The sequence below is a fragment of the Rhipicephalus microplus genome, chromosome 5, assembly GCF_043290135.1.
Source record: "Rhipicephalus microplus isolate Deutch F79 chromosome 5, USDA_Rmic, whole genome shotgun sequence".
NCBI lineage: Eukaryota > Metazoa > Arthropoda > Arachnida > Ixodida > Ixodidae > Rhipicephalus > Rhipicephalus microplus.
The window spans coordinates 95551117-95569167 of NC_134704.1; the positions used below are offsets into that span (position 1 = coordinate 95551117).

Below are 18051 nucleotides of genomic sequence, written 5' to 3' on the forward strand. Positions count from 1 at the left end.
AGAACGTCACACCATTCTGTCAAACCTTCATTGTGGTTTGCCCGACCCAAACTTACGTCATGGATCACGCCGAAGCAGGCGGATAATGCTTTACCTTTGTGGCGCGTTGTTCCCGCCTTACCCTATCTAAAAAAACATTACCTTATCTAGAAAACAAACTAAATCACGGCTTTTTTTATATCCCAGCTGCCGTGAGTCAACGAAGGCGTAGAAATACGTGTTTCAGGGGGGCTGAGCCGGGAGAGGTAAAAATGGCGTGCTTTTATAGTGTTCGATATACTAATCTCGCTTAACTTAATTTATATTGTAGCTTGAAACAATAGTGGTGCCTTGCAGCAATGCAATAGGTTAGGCCCGAGCACAGAGGGAAGCCTAGCTGGGAGGCCTGCACCGCAGCTAGGTCGACCTGAGCAGGGAGATGATTAGAGTCTGCAGTTTTGCGGACTAAGAAGACTGCCCACTGTGAAGACTCTCATTTCTTTCTAATAATGTTTATTTCTCCCTACCCGCAAATAGTTCATAGATAGCTGCACATACGCATGAATGGCTCGATATTGTTTGTACAACAACTGAAATTATTTAACGAGGGCACATGAATCTGTGTCAAAAACTGCTCTAAAAGCCACCGTAAAACTGATCAATGGAAGTTTTTCCTGAAATATGCTCCGAAGGAGGTACTGTCCGGCAATTCTGAAAGAAAAAAAAAAACTTCACCGCAGTAATGTGCTTTATTTTATGCGCACGTAGTTTAACTCAAAGATTTTTTGCAGATTCGCAACGTTGCGTTATACGCAGGTGATTTTACGGAACACGAACTTTTCTTGCCATGACGGAAGAATACACTTAGTGAAGTGGTGCACAAAAAATATTAACAGGAGACGCAGGGGAGGCCTCGTGCCACTTCGCTGGTCCCACGTAGGGATTATAGGGTACTTTTAAAAAACCAACATTACTCGAACAGGCGTTTTTTTTTTTTTTTCGGCATTGCTGATGCACACAGTGAGGAGTGATTGGGCCACTGATTGAGAAGGCCTGATTATGCCGTCGCGTTCAACTCCTGAATCGAAGCTCAGGCATCTTCGACTCATTTTCTTATCGCTGCTACCTTGCAATGAGTAAAATGCTTCTGCGTAATACACTTAAGGAGTCACTAGGAAAAAGCTTTCTTACGTCAGAGCATATGCCACCCACTTGTGCACCTCATGTGTCCTAACGGCGAAATAAAAGACTGCCATAAATAACAAAGCTGAAACTCTGAGGTTTTAAGTTTTTTAACTACACCTGATTCTGATCTATGTCTTAGCGTTTGACTGTGAAGCAAGGTCACCGTGAACAGGCCTAAGCAGGTGACGGCAGGCTAGCTTCGCAATAATTTTCATCACCGTGGTTCTTGCACTTGTATTTAAACCGCAAGTAGAAGAAAACATTGTTATGCACCCCATTTTGCAACTGTAATGGCCAAATAAAATCTTCCATTGTAGACAATTGTAGCAGCTGCCTGTACCGTTGGGCCAGTTGTTAAACTATTCCTTAGTTATTTCCGGTATTTCAAGAATAAATCTATACTTGCATAAACATGTATGCATTTTTGTTAGCTCTTTGCTTACCTGTATACATGCGCACCTTCTTGCATTTTTTTTATTGAACCAGCCACTGACCACTTTAGGCTGTCGATCAGAATAACCTCTGTGTATGCATTTTCTGTTCAGGAAAATAAAATTTAATTGATTGATTGATTGACCGATTGATCGACAGAGAAGACGAAGTTCATGCAGTGTCCAATAGAATGCTGATAGTGTGACTTCGCAAGTGTCTGGCTCAACTTACCCTATGAACGTGTTATAGGACGTATGTCCAGCTTAATAAGCCGCTTTGTAGAAGGAGTGACGGGGCACGACGGAGGCACTTGAGTCTTGGTTACTTTGAGGTGAAAAGAAATGCACACAGGAGAATGGGAAACATATCCAAACGCATTGCATTTCTGTTACATACGATAAGTGACGTTGACTCTATGTCAGCACTACAGAAGCGACACTAGCACAATTATTTGGCTATATTCTTGGTTGTTGCCGTCAAGTCACTCCTTTCTTTCATGGAATCCCATATCCGGCCACAAGTTAGCGATTCCGGATCCCCGCGTTTCCTTTTGAAACCTTTCCTTTAGCCTTTTCTCTTGTTCCGGAGAAAAATAGTTCTTCCAGTCTCCGACCATGCCTTTGCGGACGTAGTATATCTTGTCCGCAGATGCAGCAGGTCCGTCTTCACGACTACGCGCGTTGTGGACGACTTCGTGAAACTTACGCAGGCCAGAGTACTGCTCTCCCTGAAACGCGAAATCGGTCGCATAGAAGTCGTGTATCATATCGTTGGTGTACTTCTTCATCTCATCGACGCTGCTGTACTTGATCACGTCCTTCAGAATGTTTCCGTCATTAGCCAGCAGGCGTTGCTCATACTCAGGCCCTAGGAACCTTGCGACCTTGAGTACGGCTGCCTCAGGGTCTTTCTTCATGTCTTCGTAGACAACGAATAGCACGTTAGGATCAGCACTACGTTCGTACCAGTCCCTGTAAAAGGCGAAGTAATCTCCACTCTCCATGTAATTGTTCATAAAATTCTCGAACGAGTCGTCGAAGTCGCCCTCGTACTCGTAGGCGGATATCATGAACCAGAAGTGGTGCATTGACACCAGGACGTCGAATGGGTTCCTTATAACGACGATGTACTTAGCCTCGGGGGAGCAGCGCATCTGGTGCAGCGGTAGATGGGTCTTGACGGCACCGGGTCTCTTGACCCACTGCATGCAGTCGGCACCGCAGATCTCGATGAATGGCGAAGCCTTGTAGAACTCTACGGCGTTAGCTGGAGGCACTCCATCGTTCTGGATAAGGTACACGATGTGCTGCATCCATGTAGTGCCGCATTTGACGTAGGTGACGATGAAGAGGTCGTCCTTGCGGTGAACGTAATCCATAGCAGACTCGATGTACTCGCGATAGAAATACCCCGCAAAGGGAGTACCCCTCACCATCATCAGGTTAGGCTGTTTTCTGGTGCTTGTTTTGAATCCTGAACAAAGTGGAAAATTAAAAAAAAATCATTTTTCTTCTGCATGTTCAGACTTCCTAATGAGGAATACTCATTTAAAAGCAACATTTTGGCGCTCTTACCTAAATTTTGTGTACCTTTCCAACGATTCATAAGGTTTTTTTACCTATATATAATATAACTATTTTCTTTATATCCGGCATATTTTTGCGTGATATTTACGAAACGACCTTACTGAAACAAGGAGAACGAACAGGTGGGGCTTACGAAAGGTTCCAATAGAGGTTGGGTTCTCGGCACGCAAGAATTACTTCTCCGGGCATTAGCTAAAAGACGATTTTCATAGTTTACGAGCCAAATCTGTAATCTGATTATGAAGCATGCTGCAGTGACACGATGCGAAATAGTTTCTCCGGCCAGGTTGCCAAATACGTGCGTCTAGCTACATGATGACGCCGGGACCCAAGCACTCCTGGTTGATGACAAGGCGGGGTATCCGCACCATCGAGGTCACCGGATTCTCAAAATGAAGTTTCATCCAACTCCTCCCGCGTTTTGCCCCTCAGTAATATACGGCCACCACGTGCTATTGAACTTGAAGCCCGATTCTTAGCAGCAAGATATCTATCACTCTCACTTTTCTTCTACGATAGATGTTATAGCTAATAGGCTATGGAAAAACAATAAGGTTTACAGCTGAATCTTCAAGTATACATTTTTGTCACGGCCACCGGCTTTCGTGTATGCACAAAAATTGGTCAGAACAAAAATAACACTGCTGTCGTCCTATCTACAGGTGCAGTAGAAGCAGAACTTTGGAAGACACCGCAGTTTGCTTTAAATATTCTTTGAAAGGTAATCCTCAGTGTTTGCCTTTCGGGACAGCCGGTGCAGTAACCAGCGTTAGTATGTCAGCGCCAGTCTTACGCTGCGATTAGAACTGTGCACGCCAGCTGACTATAATGCATGGGGGCCGAGAGTTCGCCACCGACACTTCGGAGCTGACATATTCATTAAAAATCCATAACGCAAACGCACAGCTCTTGAAATTATGTGGAGTTTACGTAAAATGAGAATTACAAAGGAGTATTATGCTGTGTAAACGCGTTATCGAATATAAATTTCTTTTTATTTAGAAGCCATGCTAGCCGAAATAATTATTGACAGTTTTTGTAGCTCTGTGTGAACTGAAGGCATCGATCAAGAAGGTAATGGAGAAGACAACAAAACAACAACTTAAGGCAAGTACTGAGTGGCATTAGACAAACACAGGCGCCTGCATTCGTCAGCTCTCAATCAGTCTTAGTCTCAAGTTGCGCGCTAGATCATAAAATGAGCTAGAAAGGATAAAAAATATACAGCGGCAATTCTTCAGTTTATTCTACTTGTCTTCCTAACTTAGTGCCATGGACATTCAGATACATGCACTAACTGTGGTGTATATATATGCACTGTGGCTAAACTTTACGCTCGAGTTATTAAGACCCGTGGTGCACATCTTAAATCAACTTACGATGGTTGGAAATTCGAACCTTCATCTGAACGACCTTATTGTTTTTCGGCACTTCCGTTATATATGACAAAACACTCAAGTTGCCCCGACGTGGCTTACACTAAAGCTTACCATCGTGTTCCTGCGTCGCTTGCATAGCGTTGGTGACGTGGCGCGGCTGAGAAGACGCCGGTGGAAAGTGCCAACCTTTCGTATGGAGCGAATATGTCTCCAATTGTGCAGCTTCCACCTTGTGGTATTAAACGCTCACTTGGTGCGATCTAATCAGTCTATGTCAACAATGCGCTCCATTTTGCGGCTATCAGGGTAGGTGTAATGAATGACTCCTTTGTAAAGGCGTGCTATCAGCGATAACTTGACCTTTTTATGGGCCGATTGTGAACACGTACGACAATCGGCGAGTTGACTTTGCGTGCTACCTGGGTGGTCTGGTGATGTTTTAGGACTGGGCAAGTTGGTTTGTCATTCTTAAACCTGCGTGGCACAAAAATAAAAATAAAGGGACAGCTTATCCGACAAAAAGGAATAACATAGCTGTGTGTTGCTCCTTTCCTTGTTGTCGTTCTTGTGACCTCTAACATGGCTCATACCATTTAGAGAGACTGGCCATGATTTATTATATGAATTTGTTAAATTTATCGGTTACTGAATTTGATATGAAGAGAATAACAACGTACTCACAACATAAATAGTGCAATAACTGTGCTTCACTGATTCAGATGAGACACTTCAATCTTTTTCGGAATATAAGTTAAAGTGCCAGTAAGAAAAGCCTTTAAAAATACTGAAATAACGCATACAAAACTAGGAATTTAAATTCGCATTCGTTTCGTTTCTTAAAGGTAACTATAAGCCCCGCCGCGGTGGTATAGTGGTTAAGGTACTCGGCTGTGACCCGCAGGTCGTGGTATCAAATCCCGGCTGCGGCGGCTGAATTTCCGAAGGAGGCGTAAATGTTCTAGGCCCGTGTGCTCAGATTTGGGTGAACGTTAAAAAACCCCAGGTGGTTTAAATTTCCAGAGTCCTTCACTACGATGTCTCTCCTAATCATATGGTGGTTTTGGGACGTTAAACCTCACATATCAATCATCAAAGGTATTATCATCATCATACAATCATCAATCATACAAACGGCATCAGAATTTCCCTTCAGCTTTTTCTCGTTGGTGCACCGTGTCATCTGTTGCCCAAATAGTCGGTTCAATCCCTGGTGTCGATATTGGAATACGAGTTGAAGGCATCTAAAGGAATAAAGTTTGTGTTGTTTAAAACCATGTTACATTTCTTTAGCTTAAATCAATTTCAAACAGCGAACAAAAAATATGCGATGATGAAGTCAACTTAAACCGGCAAATGTTATAATCTTTGTTCCTGAACTAAGTCACTTGATTAATTGAGTGATTGATTGGTTGATTGATTAATTGACTGATTGATTTCAATCATTTTTATGAGTTTCTGGGAGACTCACCTTACCATGCATAGGGCGACTGCCACATATGGTCACCGAGGGAAAGGGAATGCCAGCGCTTTCATCAACGTAACAGAGCAAAAAGCCAGGCAGGTGTCGGGAAGGGTGGAGAAGTGAGACATTAAAAAAAAGCATTTTAAAGCAACAATTGCATTAGGTCTTGAATGAGCCAACTAGATCAGAGTACAATGAGCCACAAAACTAACATTTGCAGTTTTATCAGTTGTCGCAACACCATCCATAAACAGAACAGCTAAATACTGCATGCATAAGGAATACGCTTGTTGGGCATATGACAGTACAAATGATCAATCATTTACGTTGTAACCGAAAGTTTTTGCTAATTAGTAAGAAGATTGGGCCACTGTGCATTTTGGTCCTCGTGGATGGAGTGCTGCAGTTTGTCTCATTCGAGGAAGTTCATTTCCGGCCAGAGCTCGGCAATGTCGCTTCCTTCGGTTTCTTTCTTGAACTTCTCATTCAGTCGTTTGAGTTGTTCTTGAGTGAAGTGGTTCTTCCAGTCTCCGACAATTCCTTTGCGCACGTAGTTGATGTTGTTCGCCGCTTCTAATCCAGCTGAATGAATACCGTGATGGAACTGCCTGAATCCTTCGTATTCCGGACCCTGGAAGTCAAAGCTACCGCGAAAAAACTCTTGGATGATGTCGTTGGTGTACTTCTTCATTTCCTCCACGCTGCTGTATTTGATGACGTCATGGAGTCTCTTGCGGCCGTCCTTGAGCAGTCTGGCTTCGTACTCTTCGCCCATGAAGCGAGCGATTCTCAGGATGAGTTCTTCGGGATTGCGTTTAAGGTCCTCGTACACGACAAAAAGCACGTTGGTGTCGCGACTTCGCTCGTACCAGTCCTTGTAGAAAGTGAAGAAGTTACCGCAGTCAATCTCGTCGTTCATGAAATGCTCGAATGCGTCGTCGAAGGTACCATTGTAGTGGTACCCGACGAAGGAGAGCCAGTGATATTGCAGAGACACTATGACGTCACGAGGGTTGCGGGCGACCACGAGGTACTTGGCCTCAGGGCTGTACTCCAGCAACTGCACCGGCAGGTGCGTCTTCAGGGCTCCGGGCTTCTTCATCCACTCTACGCACTCGGCTCCGAAGGCCTCGATGTACGGACTAGCCCTGTAGAATTCTTCCGCGTTAGAAGGTGGCACGCCTCCCGTCTGGATCAAGTACACCACGTGTTGTGTCCACGTGGTGCCGCACTTGACGTACGTGACGATGTACAAGTCGTCCTTCGTTGGTTTGTACTTACAGGCTGATTCGATGCACTCTCGTGGAAAGAAGCCAGGCAGAGGCACACCCTTGTAGTATTGAAGACACGGCTTGTTCGACTTCGGTACATCGCTCGAAGCTGCGATAAAAGAATAAAATTGCAATTAGCACTCTTAACAAAAACAACAAATCTCCGCTTTGAAATCTTTCACGTGGCAGTGATGACATAAAAAAAATCACGTGACACAATATGCAACAAAATGCTTGCTTCATTTCGTTATTTTCTTCGAAAATTTTGCGTTGTTAGGCACAAACTCAAGCATTGAAATAACATTTCTTCAAGCTTTCTGATATTTCTGTAAACAGTTAAGTGCTCCAAATGTCAGAAACTGTAAACTTAACCTTATGCTAACTCTTTCAGCAATCAAATTGGTGTTATTTCACTCTTGAACTTAAAGATGGATAGGGACCGTTTTGTAACAAGTAATGAGATTATCAAAAGCTATGCACTTTCTTCTCAATAGAGATAATGACTACAACCGATTAATTTCCTCCTGAGGCGCGCATAAGGATCTTTCAGTATAAGAAAACCTGAGAGAGTTACTTATTGGAAAACTGATGCTCCTACACGAGTATAGAAATGCAAGATAAATAACTTGTTTTGTCGGAGTTCGGCAACAACGAACCTTTCCTTTACTTGATTGTATAAGTGATATTACTATCTTTAGTTGTGTTTCATAAAGTCAGGTACTCTCTTTGGACAATCAATAAAACACGGCAGTTTGGCTCAAAACAAAAAATGCAGAAATTCACATTTTACTCGCAAGTGAAGGCACAACCATTTAGCTAGTTTGAATTTTTAGTAGTAGGAAAATTTCCAGTCGCTCATGATTTGGCTTGACGTCTCTCAATTATCAGGAACAGAGAAAAAAAAACAACCACAAGAACTGGACAGTACTTCCGACCAACAAACAAAACATGCGAATACTCACAAGGACAGCTCTCCTCTTTGTTCATGGTCGCGCAAGTCTTCAAGCAGAAACGCAAAGGAAAGCTCGCCGCTAAAAGCTTCGTTACTTTCGTGGACCTTTTGATTTATCTAAGTCGAACTCCACGCAGCAGGGTGTCTAGTCTCTAATGTTACTAACAACGAATGTTTGCAATTAGGGTGGCGATGGCTGAAATAAGTGCTTCTCCTCTTTATCTCGTTGTTTGTCTCGCTAAACAATAGCTCATATGCGATATCTGGCGTGGTCGACGTCGCGACAGAAGTCTGCTGAAGAGGCACCTTTCCGTAGACAAGGGAACGATATAATAACCAGCTTGAGCCCGCCTTTGACTCTAACCATTATTATCGTGATTATGTTGTGGTATGACGATATGGAATTCCAAAGTGGAGCTTGAATGCCGCTTACTCTTTTGTTTATTCGGTGTTACTTTGGCTATCATGGATACGTGGAAACAGGAACAACCACTATGGTCTCGATGGAGTCTCTACTATACTCCAAATTGTACCGATTCACAAATAAGCAATGGTTACGTTGCGTCAAAGTCAATGAATGAAGCTAGTTTAGCACCGTAGCATTAGGACGAATGTGAGTGCGCTATGTGTGACTTCAGCTGTCATTCGAAAATGCATTGTGATATTTTTTCAGAAATACGTGCCTGTTTCTTGTAAAGTGTACGTCAATGAGTCGTGACGTTGTTCAATCGCTCGATGAATATATTGTTCTTAAAAAGTCACAGCAGATTCCACTCATTGTGGCTGTCGATGTTATGCGAAGGAGTAGGCGAGTAGCAGCCTATGCCACATTTTTTTTGTGTATTCTAGGCACTGCGACGCGAATGGACGTGTCCTTGCACTTTAGCTAGCTATGCGAGTATATATTTTCAGAAGACATTGGCATTCCTAATGCGCGCCCCACCGCGATGATGTAGTGGCTAAGGTACTCGGCTGCTGACTCGCAGGTCGCGGGATCGAATCTCGGCTGTGGCGGCTGCATTTCCGATGGAGGCGGAGATGTTGTAGGCCCGTGTGCTCAGATTTGGGTGCACGTTAAAGAACCCCAGGTGGTCGAAATTTCCGGAGCCCTCCGCTACGGTGTCTCTCATAATCATATGGTGGTTTTGGGACGTTAAACTCCACGTATCAATCAATCAATTTCTAATGCGTGAAGGGCAGCTCGCAGTCACTCTAACGTAACGATGGCACCTACATTATAGAATAGAGGTCAGCTTTCTGGAAACGTAGTGCGAACTACGGTGTGGTGATGTCCGTTTAACTCGTTTTACAAGAGCCGTTTTCGCTTTATTCCTCCGGCTTCGAGCAACGGTTGACTACAGCTTGCCGAATCATAGGAGCACATATGTAATGTTTATCGCACTGTTACGAAAGTGGATAACCAACATTGTAACCAGAATTGACGTGGCCGTGACAAAACGACTGCATAGAAATTTTCGCCGACGCTGTTTCAAGCAGTGGCTTTGCTTCAAGGTGCAATACTTGAGTGATACGTAGACTGCATGGGTTGGATTTTAACTGCAACTTGTATCGATATATACTGGCCACACATCTGATATTTTCGTCACTAACAACGCTCCCAATGCTGACATGATATTTTCTGTGATAAGGGATACTGAACGGTCTCGCGTTAAGATCGTCATAGCCTGATTTAGCTGTTTTCAAGGTGATATCGACTGCAATTTGCGTTTGCCACTTTCCCGCATCCCCAGCGACTTGGAAAGCGCGTAAGCGCGCACGTCGCAAAAAAAAAAAAAAAACGTACCGCAACGCTCGTGACATCCATGCCACATTATTCATATCCTGACGTGTGAGTCAGGTTTCTCATCGATTTATTAATATGTGCGGTTTATCATCCCAAAACCACCTTATGACATGAAAGGTTCCTTAGTGGAGGTCTCCGGAAATTTCGACCACATTGGGTTGTTCAACGTGCACCCAAATCTGATTACACGGGCCTACAGCACTTTCACCTCCATCGAAAATGCAACCGCCGCCGCTGGGATTCAGTTCCATGACCTACGAGTGAGCAGCCGATTGCTTTAGCCACTATATACTATCATGGTGTGGCTTCCTCACTCATTTGTTTCCTTCTATGTTGATTTCAGTAGGCATTAAGTTAAGGAAACGACCACTAGAGCATCCAGATGTAGGTGGCCCGTAAGAGAGACGGCCAAAGTGTTTTTTGCAAGCAAAAAATGCTTCGCATGTAAAATTACTCCGGGCTGAATTTTTGCTGTTTACAAGTAATCCGGCAGAAACTAAGTAATTTCAATACCAGTAAGTGGTAGATTGCTTAAAAACTGGCTGCTTATCTGCGTGCTTTTCTGCAAAGGAGGTCGAAAGACCATAGTGTTGTGACTGGATAGGGAAAATAAAACGTTTATGTGACAATCTGCGCGAGAAGATTGGTGAGTGCTGCATGAGGTATGGTGTAATCGGGCGATATTGTGACGAAACTAAAGTTTTTTGCACGGAAACTACTGATAGGTGGCAGCACCGGGTCCTGATAGCTTAGAAATTAAGCAACGTGGAATAGGTAGGCTTGCCTTAGGAGCTCACGGGAATACACTAAATCAGGGAGTACAAGGTGATATGGGATGGACATCATTTGAGGGCAGGGAAGCTAGTAGCAAGATAAAATTTGTGAAGCGGTTGAGAGAAATGGGGGAGGAGCGTTAGGCTAGGAAAGTATTCAGCTACTTGTACATGAAGAATGTCGATACAAAATGGCGGAAGCGAACCAGAAAATTGACTGGTAAATACTTGGAAAACAGCAGGGGGCCAAACCAAAAAGAATTATCGGTTAAGAAGGTGAAGGAAGCCGAGACCGATATGTGGAGAGTTGGCATGATTGAGAAGTCCGCACTAAAGATCTATCGAACTTTTAAGCAAGAAATTGCCAAGGAAAGGATCTATGATAATACTCGGGGTAGTTCTCTACTGTTTGAGGCCAGGACGGGAGTATTGCGAACCAAGACGTATCGGGCCAAATACGAAGGGGTAGACACGGTTATGCAGTGCGTGTGGAGAGGAAGAAGAAACTGCCGAACACTTGATAATGTTCTGTAAAGGGCTTCACCCTATAGTTCAGGACGATGGCGCAGAGTTTTTCAAAGCACTGCGGTTTAGGGACAGGGAGGGCAAAATAGACTTTAAGAGGGTAGAATTAACTAGAAGGAGGTTGTCTGATTGGTGGCTAAAGTCAAGGCACGAGTGAAAATTAAACCCTTAACTGCAAAGTATGAATCCTCATCCTCACTATTTAAGGGGGGAAAATGGCAGCATATCTACGGTGTGAATGATGGGGAGTGAGGCGAAGCATTCGTCCATCCATTCGTTCTTGCTTCCGTCCGTTACTGCGTACGTCTGTGTAACCGTCCATACGTCCATCCACCCGTCCGTGCGTGCATCTGTTCGTGCGTCCGTCCCTGCGTTCGTCCATGCATCCGCGCCTGCGTCCGTTCATGCGTCCATCCATGCATCTGTCTGTGCGTCCGTTCGCCCATCTATTCAGCACTCCAAGTACCACCATCTAGCATCTTTTCATCACATATTCTCCATATAGAAGCACCGCCATCCAGCGGACATTTCAAGGACTAAACGGGAGGTGGCACATGCACACTTTCTTACGGCTTGCGCTTCGGGTTTACTTCCCACATTTAACCACCTCGAGTTCATGGTATATACTAGTTCACTGTATTCTTGGCTCTGCGGCCCAACGCTCGCTAAACCTTTCTAAAACCAAGGAGGTTACGCTCAGCGAGTATAACGTAGCAACCCTTTCTTGTCAGATCGTGCTCAATGTACATGCCAATAGCTGCTAATGGGGATCGCAGCGTGCACGTTACCTAAAGGCCGAATGCTCCTGTCTTTCATTCCCCCTTAGCAGCCATCAACATGTGCATTGAGCACTATCTTTTATTGTTCAACAACGCACAGAAGAAATCTCTCTCCGGAACCACCTTGGAGGTCAAAATCGTAAGGACCGCTATTTCGGGTATGTGCCACTGGTGGTTACGTACTACGAGGGACGCACAAGCCACGCCATAAGAAGCTTCGCCCCTAAAATAAATCTAGTTTTTGTTTCATTAAGTATTACGGCTTAGTGGCGCTAGCCACCGCCCGATCTAAAGGGTACAGCCATATACATCCATCAATCCATCCAGCGAAGCGTTGGATACACCCACTTTTTGTTCACAGCGCCGCATTGCCAGCGTGGTCTATATATATATATATATATATATATATATATATATATATATATATATATATATATATATATATATATATATATATATATATATATATATATATATATATATATATATATATATATATATATATATATATATATATATATATATATATATATATATAGTCCAGTAGATCCTTCGTGAGCGGTCACAGCGTGGTTTATTTCTACGTTTCGGCCTAGAGTCTGGCCTTCATCAGGATATATATATATATATATATATATATATATATATATATATATATATATATATATATATATATATATATATATATCTCAAATGTTGCACATGCCCCGCCGCGGTGGTGTAGTGGCTAAGGTACTCGGCTCCTGACCCGCAGGGCGCGGGTTCGAATCCCGGCTGCGGCGGCTGCATTTCCGATGGAGGCGGAAATGTTGTAGGCCCGTGTGCTCAGATTTGGGTGCACGTTAAAGAACGCCAGGTGGTCTAAATTTCCCGAGCCCTCCACTACGGCGTCTGTCATAATCATATAGTGGTTTTGGGACGTTAAACCCCACATATCAATCAATGAAATGTTGCACGCACATACATATGTTGCAGATGTTTACATAATCATCAGTTTGCACTTGCGCAACGATGCGAACAGGAACATGAGTATTTGAAACACCAGAAGCGATAAGCTGATATGAAGCGCTGGTGCTCACGATGATGGTAGCCGTGGACGCTGCTACGTAAATCAACTTCAGCGCATGACATATAACACAATTGACGTCAACCCGGCGTCACAAGTTTATTGTAGGAGTACATATGTAATGTTTATCAAATTTAAAGTATATTAAAACATATGTAATGTTTATAAATTTCATGAAATTGATGCCGTATTATTGTATTTAGTGTTTATGCTTCTAAATGAAGAGTGCAAAATTTTAGCTTCCTACGACTGAAGGGCAATACACTGCAGCTGTCTTTGCGTGCGACAGAATCATTTGTGTTTCCTTTAAAATTGGTTAATAATATTTATGCCCTCTTGAAATGCCATCTGATTTGACTGAACTTCAGTACGTCCCAGGTGCTCAAATACATGCAGCATCAGCATATAGTCAGTATCTCAACTGATAAAGCTGCCTTTTTACTGAATCAGCCATAGCACTTTTGAGAAGAAAAAGGTAGAGTACGCTTCACTGTGGCGCTATCTGCCTGACGTCGTGCTCAGCACACTTTCCTCCGCTCATTTGAACGAATACTTTGCGATACGATAAAAATTTAAAGATCCACCGCGAAGACATGCCGGATATTCTGGGTTCCAACATACTTAACAAAACATGAGTGTGACTGACGGTTTCAAATGCCCTTTCAATGTCTACGAATACTGCGATAGTCAAACTACCACAGGTGCCTTCATGCTCCACATACGTTACTGTGTCCAGCAGTGCATCCATTATAACTTTCTGTTTCCTAAATCCTGTAAAGTAGTTGGATAATAGACCGGTTCTGTTAAATCACCACTGAAGTTACGCATCAATCATTTTTTTCGTTACGTTACATAAACAACTTGTCAGACTAATTAGATGGTAGTATTGAAGGCTCAAGGGCATCTTAGCTGGTTTTACGATAAGAATGATTTGAACGAGCTTGCAAGACTCGGGTACAATTTCTATTCTTCAGACAGTGTTTTAAATATCTAAGAGCACGGGCTTAAACTTTCGCTGAGCGGAAGAATCGTTGGACAAGCACCAACAGACAGACAGACAGACAGACAGACAGACAGACAGACAGACAGACAGACAGACAGACAGACAGACAGACAGACAGACAGACAGACAGACAGGCAGGCAGGCAGGCAGGCAGGCAGGCAGACAGGCAGGCAGGCAGGCTGGCAGGCAGGCAGGGCAGAGCAGGCAGAGCAGGCAGGGCAGGCACGCAGGCAGGCAGGCAGGCAGGCAGGCAGGCAGGCAGGCAGGCAGGCAGACCGACAGGCACAGACAGACGAACGGATGGACGGACATGCGGGCGGGCGGACGGATGGATGGATGGAAGAATGGGCGGATGGACAGAGCAAGCGTTCGGCGCTGAACCATCACAAGAAAAGCTATCATCTTTAAAAGGGGAACACTTTTTAGAATGAAGAGTTTTGCGACGTAAGTGAAAGCCCTAATTGTCGACAGCAACAACATTAGGTAGTTGCGCCACCAACCATTCCTTCTCGCTGCTGTGATTGCTTGAGCAGCACACGTATCATCTAGAATCATGTGCACGAACTAACACATACAATAAATTCGAAGGTGTATAATTGTTGCCTGATATTGCAGGGTAAAATTATCAGGTGACTAATGCCTTCACCAAAATTTCTGTGAACTATATATGCTCCTCACGGCTGCCTTACGAATGAGTTGATGTATCATAGTGAGTGGAAGCATGGTTGATAAACAAAGATATTTCGGAAAACAGGGCATAGCACTAATTCCCTAGTATAGTCTGAGTACATTTCCTGTAAATGGGGTGTTATTTACTTTTTTGTAGCTTACCTTCCTGCCTACACCATTCCTTGATTAACTTTGTGGCTTCCGCATGAGCATGCAAAATGAAATGGAGTGGGGGTGGCTCTGCTTAGTACACCTTGAGCCAAATTCATGAAATTTGTCTTTCGCTTTCTATTCATGAGTTGCGTACATAAGGATATGTCCGAAACTTGAATCAGCTGAAGTAAGCACATAATAATAATTCTAGCATAAGAAATTTTATTCACCGAAAACGACCTTTCTGTCTATTCAGTCAGGCCGAAAAATTAGCTGAGTTATTCTCACTTAGTGGGCGGCACTACCACCGACGCCTAACCCACTTTTGACACCACCTGAAGTACCGCTCACTCCTAAACCACCGCCCTTCGCCCCAAGCCCTTCACTGGTACCAGCGGCAAGACCACCCCCGATCCCGCCACCTTCTTTGACGCCGAGGCTACCAAGTGCAGCTCCTCCTAAGCCACTGGCCCCACTGGCACCCAAGGAGCCCCCTTTTATTCCACCGGTGACTGATGGCCCACCTTTGAGCCCGAATCCTGATCCTCCTTTCAGCCCGATACCTGAGCCACCACCCATGCCGATACCTCCACCCTTCGCGCTTAGACCGCTACCTTTCAGGCCGAGGCCACCTGTGCCTCCACCCAATCCCGTGCTGCCCCCACTAAGCCCGCTACCTATTCCCCCACCTGAGCCACCCTTGATGCCTAATCCCAGGCCACCAGAGTTTCCACTACCACTTATCCCCAGCGAACCGCCTTTAAGTCCGCTGCCAAACGATCCACCTGAACCACCTTTCATTCCGAGTCCGAGGCCACCAGAGCCGCCTCCTCCACCCATACGAAGTGAGCCACCTTTCAAGCCGAGCCCTCCTCCACCAGAGCCAGTTGCAGCGCCACCACCAAGCGAGCCTCCCCCAAGGCCGCCGCCCAGAGCCCCTCCACCCCTGCCTCCTCTCATTCCAACACCGAGACCACCAGATCCGAGCCCACTCTTGGCCCCAATTGCACCACCAGACCCACCTCCTAAACCCATTCCAAGGCCTCCTCCTCCTCCCAGACCACCACCACTCATCCCTAAGGATGCACCGTGAGATCCCCCGGACAGGCTTCCTCCCATACTTCTGCTAGCTACCAATTGACCCATTCCACCTCCATGGCCACCAGAGCCGCCTGCCCCGCCCATACGAAGCGAGCCACCTTTCAAGCCGAGCCCTCCTCCACCAGAGCCAGTTGCAGCGCCACCACCAAGCGAGCCTCCCCCAAGGCCACCGCCCAGAGCCCCTCCACCCCCGCCTCCTCTCATTCCAACACCGAGACCACCAGATCCGAGCCCACTCTTGGCCCCGATCGCACCACCAGACCCACCTCCTAAACCCATTCCAAGGCCTCCTCCACCTCCCAGACCACCACCACTCGCCCCTAAAGATGCACCATGAGATCCCCCGGACAGGCTTCCTCCAATGCTTCTGCTAGCTCCCAATCCACTCATTCCACCTCCAAGGGACGCACCGCCCATGCCAAGAGAGCCGCCGGAGCCATGCTCACCGTTTCTGATACCTATCGACCCCCCTCTCATTCCACCACCGCCAATTGATCCTCTTGATCCGCCCATATTCATACCGAGAGAGCCACTTCTTAGCCTACCAAGGGACATAACACCTGCTCCTCCTGCACTTCCTAGACCAATGCGTCTGTTTCCGACACCACTACCTAAGGTAACCAAAGAGCCACCCATACCATTCCCAAGACCTGTTGAACCACCACCGACACTTCGGAGTCCTCCCAGCCCACTCACACCACTCAAACGCATTCCATTACGAATTCCATAGCCTCCTACAGTCGGCATGGCCAACCTTGCACTGCTAAGGGCACCTCCATAGCCATTTCTTAGGGCCATAGTCCCTAGCTGACCGCCACTTAGTCTGTATCCACCTTGGTACATGGGAGATAAGCCTAAACCGCCTCCGTAGCCAACTGCTCTAGCACCACCGGTGTAAAGAACTGGTGATCCCATAAATTGAGTGCCCATTGTGGATAAAGCTGGCGTTCTCTGCTGCATTATTCCATAGCCTAGGCGTTGTTGTAAGTCATAGCCTAATCCGCTACCAGCACCTGTGCCTAAAAGACTCAGTCCACTCCCCCCCATACCAAGTCTTGTGCCTCCCAGTCCGAGCTTAGATCCGTATATGCCCATTGCTGGTGAACCTTGCAATGCTAGACCACTCGTCGCCAGTACCGGTTGAAGGCCGTACGCAAGATGGCTGCCAGTTCCTAAGTACGTTCCTATCGGGCCGTAACCCGGTTGCAAGCCGCCACCACGATACACGATGCGTCCTAGACGAACGTTTCCGCCACTGCCAGACGTCGGTGTCAGGTAGCGCCTGCTGCCATGGTTTATTGACGTCGCACCACTGTCACCACCACCAACACCGCTTCCTTCTGCAATGTCACTGTCCATTTCGTAGGTTACGGCCATTTCTGGGACCCCGGTCTCCGCAGCGTCAGATTCGTAGGTGACCACTACGGGTGTCTCTTGAATGGAGAACTCTCCGTGCCCAGTGTGACCGCCTGCGTCATCGTGCCCGATGGTGCCGTGATGTTCCTCGATTCCGCCTCCGTCCTCTTCATCCGCTCTTTTAAAGCGTCCGTGGACTTGGGCCGAGCGTAACTCCGGTGAAATTTCATTTTTCTGACGGCTGTCATCGGTCAGCACAACCACGCCAAAGCGTGCATTAACGTCCACATCCACTTCTTCGAACACGATATTGGCTTCCTTTTGATAGCTTACTGCAAAACACACTAAGAGTGTAAATGCTTTCAGTGTGAAGCTCTTGCTGTAGAGACATACTACCATATTGAAGCTGAAACGAATGCCAAATCAGGAATGAGCCTCTGGTAGGGCTTGAGAAATTGAACAGAAACAATTTTATCTCTCTCTCTCTCTCTCTCTCTCTCTCTTTTGTTCGTGATGAGGTTCTCGCGTTTTCTTCCACCCACTTCGTGACTGCAGTAAGCTTCACAGAAACGTGTT

At 45.6% G+C, this 18051-nt stretch overlaps 2 protein-coding genes across 4 annotated transcripts in view; both read right to left on the reverse strand.

Annotated features, from left to right (window-relative positions):
- Positions 1-1957: 1957 nt before the first annotated feature.
- LOC119174312 (sulfotransferase 1C2) lies at positions 1958-6160 on the reverse strand. Of its 2 annotated transcripts, none has more exons than XM_075895792.1 (2): positions 6030-6160; positions 1958-3069 (listed from the first exon to the last, which is right to left on the reverse strand). In XM_075895792.1, the coding sequence occupies exon 2, from the start codon at positions 3032-3034 to the stop codon at positions 2078-2080; it is 957 nt and encodes a 318-aa protein (XP_075751907.1). In that variant the 5' UTR covers positions 3035-3069; positions 6030-6160; the 3' UTR covers positions 1958-2077. The 2 variants fall into 2 exon arrangements, with proteins under 2 accessions (XP_075751907.1, XP_037281060.2); XM_037425163.2 differs by having other exon boundaries at positions 4673-6080.
- Positions 6161-6231: 71 nt separating this feature from the next.
- The window catches only part of LOC119174311 (sulfotransferase 1A1), a 58686-nt gene continuing 46866 nt past the window's right edge, over positions 6232-18051 (reverse strand). Inside the window, exons 1-2 of one of the 2 annotated variants that reach the window (XM_037425162.2) lie at positions 8257-8415; positions 6232-7403 (exon numbers count right to left, since the gene is read on the reverse strand). In XM_037425162.2, coding sequence (XP_037281059.2) covers positions 6436-7403; positions 8257-8281 — 993 coding nt within the window. In that variant the 5' untranslated portion in view covers positions 8282-8415 and the 3' untranslated portion in view covers positions 6232-6435. Of the gene's footprint in view, positions 7404-8256; positions 8416-18051 lie in introns of those variants that run through there. The other variant, XM_075895791.1, reaches the window with a different exon arrangement.

What these genes read in the sequence shown, in the direction of transcription:
- LOC119174312 (XM_037425163.2), bottom strand. Translation starts at nt 4,697, where the DNA reads ATGCAAGCGACGCAGGAACACGATG. An exon ending in AGCGACGCAGGAACACGATG is followed by an intron (nt 3,070 to 4,672) that starts GTAAGCTTTAGT and finishes CACTTTGTTCAG; the next exon opens with GATTCAAAACAAGCACCAGA.